This window comes from Mus musculus, chromosome 4 (assembly GCF_000001635.26).
Source record: "Mus musculus strain C57BL/6J chromosome 4, GRCm38.p6 C57BL/6J".
NCBI lineage: Eukaryota > Metazoa > Chordata > Mammalia > Rodentia > Muridae > Mus > Mus musculus.
Window position 1 is genome coordinate 142,234,475 of NC_000070.6, and position 8,220 is coordinate 142,242,694.

General features: G+C 52.1%; 1 protein-coding gene and 1 long non-coding RNA gene across 4 annotated transcripts in view; one reads left to right on the plus strand and one right to left on the minus strand.

Moving 5' to 3' along the window:
• Positions 1-4,927, minus strand: part of Kazn (kazrin, periplakin interacting protein) — a gene marked incomplete at its 5' end in the record, with an annotated part of 137,012 nt that extends 132,085 nt beyond the window's left edge. Inside the window, one exon of the mRNA NM_001109685.1 lies at positions 4,511-4,927. Within this exon, the coding sequence (NP_001103155.1) occupies positions 4,511-4,718 (208 nt within the window). The remainder of the gene's footprint in view (positions 1-4,510) is intronic.
• On the plus strand, positions 3,777-7,258 carry Gm35531. 3 transcript variants are annotated; one of them, XR_003955295.1, is made up of 4 exons: positions 3,777-4,963; positions 5,467-5,634; positions 5,898-6,024; positions 6,532-7,258. It is a non-coding gene; the product is annotated as a predicted gene, 35531 (long non-coding RNA). The 3 variants fall into 3 exon arrangements; XR_003955296.1 differs by having other exon boundaries at positions 4,876-4,963; positions 5,467-6,024; positions 6,515-7,258; XR_003955297.1 differs by lacking the exon at positions 5,467-5,634 and having other exon boundaries at positions 4,950-5,251.
• The last annotated feature ends 962 nt before the right edge of the window (positions 7,259-8,220 follow it).

Consider the following 8,220-nt stretch of genomic DNA (forward strand, 5'->3'; position numbering starts at 1 on the left):
GGACAGCCAAGGCTACACAGAAAAGTCCTATCTGGAAACCAAGCCAAACCAAACCAAACTAAAACCCTAAACTTTACAAAGAGGTACAAAAGATACAGCATAAACCAGACATAGTGGCCCAGGCTTCAATTCCAGCACTTTGAAAGCAGAAGAGGAATTCAAGGGAGTGTCCAACAGTGAGTTGAGGCCAGCCTGGAATAGAGGGAATCATGTCTCAAGAACAAAGAAACAAAACAAACAAACAAACAAACAAACAAACAAACTAAAAACCACCAAGTTCAGATGTAGACTGAGCGTCTAGTCCACAGAGACAAATGTCAGCCAGTCAGCAATGTTCTCTTGCACCCAAAAGCCTCACGTCCTTCCTATGCCTTGCGTCCGTCTGACTACACTCTCTAACACCAGGTATCCTTAAGTGCCACCAGCCAGATTCCCTCCCAGCTCAGTTTTTCTGCAAGGCACTTTCTGTTCCTGGACATGTCTATCTTGGACACATTTGCCTATGGGAAAGCTCCGCCCACGGAGTCTAAGCGCCCTGGATGCGGGCCTGCAGTTGTTTTTGCTACAATATCCCCAACAGCTCTAACAGCACCTGGCTCAGCAGGTGTGCAGGCTGTGACTGAATGAATGACAATGGCTGACGGGCCAATTCAATTCAGGTTCCTAGTTTAAGAACACCCTAGTGGGCACCTGGTTCACTCTGCGGGTACTCTCAGATCATGATTTCCCACATCAAGAGGCACACTGGTCTATCAGGCACCTTGGGGTCAGAGGGAACTGGGGAGAAGTGAGACGTGGACTATACAAGCCACCAATGCTCTGGTTTGCAATGATCCATTGACTGGAGGTCAGAGCTACCACTGTCCCCTGCATGACCACTCTGTGGCTATCAAGGCAAGGTCAAGGTGCCCAGACCTCCATCCTGATACAAAGTGTCTATTCCCAGACTGCCGGATCCCGCAAGGCATCTCTTCAGATCTTTAAACTGAGCATTGTGTCCAGTTTGGTACAAACAGCTGAGAGGCTAAGGACAGCGGCTGGCTGGACAGACTGGCTGGAGTGTTTATTCCCCCCAACAGCTTCTGCTTGTGGTTCTAAGGCAAAGAGTTCCCATTTCCTTCCTAGAAGAAAACTCCCATAAACAAAAACCACTTCCGTGTTGGCTGCCGTGTGATCCAGACATCACTGAAACTCTCTGTCCTTGAAGACACGGACGCCATGGGATGTAAATGCAGCTCAGCGGTTAAAAGTGCAAGCCGTTCGGCTCCCAGCACCCACATAGGGCTCACAATCACTCATGACTCTAGTTCCAGGCAATCGGATCCTCTCCTCTGGCCTCTGAGGGTATCCACGTGTGTGTGTGTGTGTGTGTGTGTGTGTGTGTGTGTACAGACACATATACATGCACATAAATAAACATACATTCAAGCTTAAATAAAAAAGGGCCGGACACAAGGGGGCTGGAGATGTAGCTCAAGTGTTTTCTTAGTGTGCACGAGATCTTGGGTTCAAGTCCCAGCACCACCTAAAACTGGCCACAGTGGTGCATGCCTATAATCCCAGGGCTCAGGCCTTTAAGTCTGGAGGGTCAGAAGTTGAAAGTTATCCTCAGTTACATATCAAGTTTGACTGGGCTACTGGAGACCCTGTCAAGGAAGGTAAGAAGGGAGAGAGAAGGAAGAAAAAGAGAGGGAAGAAGGGAAACAGAGATGAACAAATTGGAGAAAGGTCAGCATTTGTTTTTGTTTGTTTGTTTGATAACCTGCTGGTGTGACCTGCTCCCTGTCTCTCCCTCTCTCTCTCTGTCTCTCTCAGATTTGTTTATTTATTTTATGTATATGAGTACACTGCAGCTGTACAGATGGTTATGAGCTTTCATGTGATTGTTAGGAATTGAATTTTAGGACCTCTGCTCGCTGCTCGCTCCGGCCCAAAGATTTATTATTATACATAAATTCATTGTAGCTGACTTCTGACGCACCAGAAGAGGGCGTCAGATCCCATTACGGGTGCCTGTGAGCCACTGTGTGGTTGCTGGGATTTGAACTTAGGACCTTTGGAAGGGCAGTCAGTGCTCTTACCCACAGAGCCATTTCTCCAGCTCCGTAACCTTGTCTCTTTCAGGAATGCCACCCGTGAGTTGGGAAAAGCCATCTCCAACACCCTCTTCCCTATAGGGGCATGCAATGAGGGAGGGGCTGTGGAAAACAACTAGTCTCAGATGTGAGAGGCAGGCGTTCCCCATTTGCAGCATGCCATTACAATATTGTTATCACACACACAGGAATGGAGCCCATCTAGACACAAAGTCAACAGCCGTATCTCCACCCAGCCATCTTCCACGAGTTTACATAATTAGCAGCGTCCACAGCCACAACACATTGGCCTCAGTTCCCTGAAGCATTTTTACAGATGGGGCAAAAGTCATCCTGACACACATGGTTCAAAAGGACAGAGACAGGTAGGCCAGCAGGAATGCCAGGTATGAAAAAGCCAGGACTGGTATTTGTCATGCACCTGCTGAGACATAGGCTAGATTTCTCAGTTGCTTTTGCCTCTCTTCCTATTAAAAAACAAAAAACAAACTGTGTGTGTGTGTGTCTGTCTGTCTGTCTGTCTGTACGCAAGTATGTATGTATGGAAGTGGGGGAATACACAGGGCAACTCTCTCCTTGGGGAGTGGAACTCAAGTTGGTAGGCATAGCAGCAAGAGCCATTTCCCCACAAGCCGTCTCGCCTGCCCCCTTTCTCTTTTATACTGGAAACCAAAGCTGGATCCTTAAACACTCTGGGCCCTACCACTGAGCTATTATTATACCTTTTATTTGAGGCAGGGTCTCACTGAGATGCCCAGGGTAGCCTTGACCTTACTTTGTAGCACAGGCAGTCCTTGAACTTAACACCCTCCTGTCTCAGCCTCCTGAGTACCTGGAATGACAGGTATGTGCCACACTGGTAGCTCACACACAGCATCTTTTAAATGATCACATCCTTAGTGGGTACCCATTTCCACTGTGAGTAAACTGAGTCTCAAAAAGATGGCACAACTTGCTTAGCCTGTGTGTGCATTGCTGTACATCAGCTGGATCCTTCTCGGAGGAACTTTTTTGGCAGGCACTCTGTGGGTTCACCAGCTCAGAAGCTCCCCGCCTAGAGGAGGTATCAGAATGCCAGGCTTTGCCATGCATCAAGGCGGAATCTGAGGTCCCGAAGCCAGGCCTGGTAGCCATTGCCTGTAATCCTAGGATGGCAGAAGATCTGGAGTCCAAGGTAGGCCTGGGCTTCATCCCACGCGACCCTGCCTTAGACAAAATGAAATCTGAAATGCCAACACCAAGACAGTGAGAACTCCTAAGTGGAGTTCTCTGGAATCCAGAAAAATCTCTGGATTTTCCTGTACCTATCTGCAGAGATAGAACACAGCCTCGATATCAGGTAGGGTTTCATTCAGGACGCTGCACGAAAATTACTACAGCACAGAAAGGTGTTCAATACTTAAAAAAATAATAACAATTGAAAAAAATCCAGTGCACTTCCGTTGTTCCTGGAAAAGTGTTCAGAAGTTCAAACTGAAGGATGGCAGACTTCTCGGAAAAGCCCGCAGACTTCCATCTAAATTGTTTCCTTGCTCAGAGTCAGGCGGATCCAAAGGTTCCTCCCCCAACCCATGACTTAACTTGGGGGCGGGTGGAGGGAGACAGCTGAGACAGGAATGGGCGCACCCACTGGGCGAATTTCAACACAGAACCACTGTATTCCACAGACAGATCGGCCAGGCACACGCAATTAGATCTCAATGCTTGAGCTTCCCACCGCTGCAATGTCTCCTGGAGTTAAGTGTGTGCGGATGTAGCCATCTCTTTGCTTGAGCAAATGCGAGTGGAGAGAGTGAAAGGGCAGTCTTTTCCGGACGTAAGGCTACCAGATGGGTTACAGGCACAGCGTAGGGGGTAGCCCCAAATTTGCACTGAGCTAGCCCCTTACTCACACTTGCCCCGGGTCCAGCCAGGTGCCCAGCAGGCACCACAGGCTTGCAATACCCTGACCAACAGATTTGACCGCTCTCCATGTAGTGCTTTGGGACGCTCGAGTCAGGGAGCCAAATAGCCCCGCGAGAATCCAACACCTAAGTTCAAGAACTGACGAGGGGCCGTCCCAACTTTGCACTGGATAGACCCTTTCCCACGCTCTGGGTCCAGCCCTGTGCTGAGTCTGCAGGTGCCATGGGTCACAGGACCCTGACAGGCATGGCACTGACCTTTCTCTCTGCAGCTCTGTTGAGGTTCCATAAGGGAAGATGGATGCTGCCAAAGAACCCCAAGACCCGAGCTCCCAAACTGAAAAACTCCAGTGCGCCTCCCGGCCGCACCCACCCAGTGATCGGGGACACAACTTTGCCACCAGCGGCTCCGAGCTCCCGGCCCGGAGCGCCCCCGCGCGCCCGGCCCCGGCGGTTCCCGGACTCCGGGGCCTGCAGCCACGCTGCCCTCCCGACCGCGCGAGCACCTACCGGGCTGGATGCCGAAGCCATCGGCTGCATCGGGGACTGCTCCAGCTCCCTGCTGCTCCCGGAGCCCCGTAGTGTCCGCGCATAGCTTGCAGGCTCCGGGCTCCGGGACGCGCGCGGACCCGGTGTCCCGCCCGCAGGACGGAGTCGGCTGGCCGTATGCCGCAAGCTGGCGGACGCGCTCCCATGAACCCGAATCGGCCGCCCGCATCCCGTGTGCCCGGGACGCGAGGCCCCACGGCGGCGCGCGGGGCTCCGACGGCGGACGCCGGTCTCACAGCCCTCGGAGCCGCCGCCGCATCGGGTCGCCCACGCGCTCCCGGCCAGAGATCTCAGCCCCACCGAGCGCCGGGCACTCCGCGGCCGCCGCACCGGAGGAATCCGGCGCGATCCTCTCACGTGGGAACAACTCCAGATCCTGGGGGCTCCTCCTCCTGCTCCTTCCGGGCTAGCGAGGTACCCTCTGGCCACACCCCGGGCACGCCCCTCCCCACAACCACGCCCTCTGCTCGGCCACGCCCACGACCCCTCCTCCTTGGCGCCTACTGCCCCTCCCCATGCGTCTGGCCCCAGGCCACTTCTTATCCCGCTCCTCCACACCTTTCCAGCCTTTCCTAGAGAAACTCTGGATGGGAAAGGTAGATAGGTGGTGGTGTCCCAAGGATCCAGAGTCACCGTACTCAAGCCCGAGTGCGTGAGAAGAAAGGCCGCAGGCCTGTGCCTGGCCCTCCAGTGTGCTGGCTGGTGAAGTGATGGTTTACTCTTAGGGGACAGAGGTTTACAAGGCCAGCTAGGCTCAGGGCAAGATGGTACTTTGGAGGGTGTTCACCCACCGCTGAAGCAGCCAGGAGTGGGTGTTCCAGGAGTTGGCCATGTGCCTGTAAAGTTCTTTGCAGCTGGGAGACCCCTTTGATCTGAGATTACAATGCTCTTTAGAGGGACTAATTATTTCCCCACAGCCCCGGGAGCCAGAGGCTGGCTTTCCCTTGCTGTAGACTGCAGGGAGCCAAGCTGCACAGCCAGGTGAAAAGTTCCTGAGTTCACCACCGCTACTGCCCCTCCTAAGCCGCCTGGACCCCAAACCAGATTCTATGACCTGTGGCTCTCCCCGTGCCAGCCTGTGAGCGGTTAGTCTAGACCTATGCCACCTACAAAGGCTCCCCAATAAGCTATGGTAACAAAACTTGTCTTGAATCTGAAACCTTTTTTCAGCCACTCTCCTGACCACATGGGAGAAGCCCCGCCTCTTCTCAACCTCAGTGGCTTGGTTATTACCAAGGCCTTCCCAGCTTCCATTCCACTCTCTTCCCTTGGGAAAAGAGCCCAGTTGGGGAGCCTTTCTGGTGCTGGTGGAATAGTGCCAAGACCTAACTCCCCATCCCTAATTCAGAGCCCTGATCACCATGGAGGGCATGTGGCAGGCCAAGAGCTGGTGTCCCCAACAGTACAGGAAGACTGCCGGTGGCTTAAACACCCAGCCCTTCCAGAGGAACGACATGGCCCAGCACCAAGCCACGGTAGGTCCTCAAACCTCTGCCTTTTTGCAAGAGAGAGGAGCTGAAATAGAAAAGCTTATTCTGAACCCCCGAAAGTGGAAAAGCTGGGGAACACCCTTTCCAGCGGGCCTTGGATCCTGGAGAAATCTCATCTTGGAGAATCCTCCAGTGTCTGTGTGTGGGGTGGGGAACACCCTTTCCAGCGGGCCTTGAATCCTGGAGAAATCTCATCTTGGAGAATCCTCCAGTGTCTGTGTGTGGGGTGGGGAACACCCTTTCCAGCGGGCCTTGAATCCTGGAGAAATCTCATCTTGGAGAATCCTCCAGTGTCTGTGTGTGGGGTGGGGGAGTAGGGGGTGGGAGCTTGGGGGTTTAGGGGGGAGGAGGTGGGGGTTACAAGATGGAGAGAAGACAGACAGACAGACCCAGCTGAATGCTGGAAGTGCTGAGTGGGGCATGAGGCATTCAGGCAATGCCCTTTTGATTTGACCTTCCCTGAAGTCCTGGTCAGTTTTCATTGTCAATCAGATTCAACCTAGAGTGGCCTGAGCAAATGAACCTCGACTGGAGCGTCGCCTGGCTCATACCAGCCTGTGAGCAGCTCCTCCGTAGGCTGTCCCGATTACTAACAGATGTGGGAGAACCCAATCCATGATGGGTGGTGCCATTATTTGGTTTCAGACCCAGGGACAAGGGACTGAGGTGCATATTTTACACACCAAGGCAGACCTGGCCTTCAGGTTCTCCCAGCATCCCTCAGACCCTGCCCCCAACCCTGAACTTTGCAGCTCAGGAACTGGGCTACCCCTTCCCCCAGAGGCTCTTCTCTATATAACCCAGACATTTTGGTCTTTTGCCCTCTCTTCTCCTTCTCTTCTCTCTCCCCACCCTTCCCAGGGTGACTCCCCTGGCCTCCTTCCCTGAGGCCAGTGAACATACCCATCCAAAGAGCAGCTTCCCAATAAACCTGCATCTAATATACTCTAAACCGGCTTGAATTGATTCACTTCAGCGATGGAGAAATCACTTATCAGCCATCTCTAGTCAGGCAGTCCTAGGCTGTATAATGACGCCAGCTGAGCATGGGTGGCTCCGGGAGCAACCAGCTAACCGTGATTTCCCACAATCCTTGCCTTGCCTATTGGCCCTGACTTCCTTCAATGGTGGACTGAGACCTGAAAATACACCTGGAAGTAAACCCTTACCTCCTTTAAATTGCTTTTGGTCACGGTGTTTATTGTGGCAACAGAAAGCACACTAGGACACCTTGTCTGTGAAATGTTTTGCAAAAGCTGGACACAGCCTGGTTCAGCACACTAAGGCAGGAATGCTAGGCCAGCCCGGACAGTGTAGCACGTTCCCGGTTAGCCTAAGCTACTGTATCAAACCCTGTCTAGGAAAACAACAACAAGATAAAATCACTTAGGATTTCACTTCCACAAAGAAACACACTTTCTTCACAGTTGCTAAAATACAATGAACTGCTAGAGTCCACCTTCTGCTTCCCCCCCACCCCCGAGGTTTGTTTGTTTGTTTGTTTTAAATGCAAAACCTTATTATGTTGCCATAACTACCCTAGCACTCACTATACAACAGAGGGTGGCCTTCCTTGAACTTGCACTGAGTCTCCTGCCTGAGTACTGGGATTAGAGGTATGAGCCACCATGCCTATTTTCCCATTCTTGTTAGAGACATGCCCTTAATTCCAGGATAAGGGAAGAGAGACCAAGAGCATGAATTGATAGAACTGGTGGCTTGGCTTGGGTATCTCCAGGTAACACAGGGTGTGGCGGGGACAGTGGAAGAGACCAGAGACTTCCTGCACAGGAATATGGGCCCAAGGTTTCCAGGTACTTATCTTAGTTTTCGACGGGGCTGGAGAGATGACTCAGCACTTAAGAGCACTGGCTGCTCTTGCAGAGAACCCAGGTTGAGTTCCTACAACCTCATGGTCACTCACAAACATCTATAACTCCAGTTTCAGGGGATCTGATGCGTTCTTCTGACCTCACTGGGTGCCAGGCAACCATGTGGCATACATACATACATACTTACATACATACATAATACATACATACATGCAAGCATCAAACGAATAAATTTTTTTTTTTTTTTTTTGGTTTTTTGAGACAGGGTTTCTCTGTGTAGCCCTGGCTGTCTTGGAACTTACTATGTAGACCAGGCTGGCCTCGAACTCAGAAATTTGCCTGCCTCTGC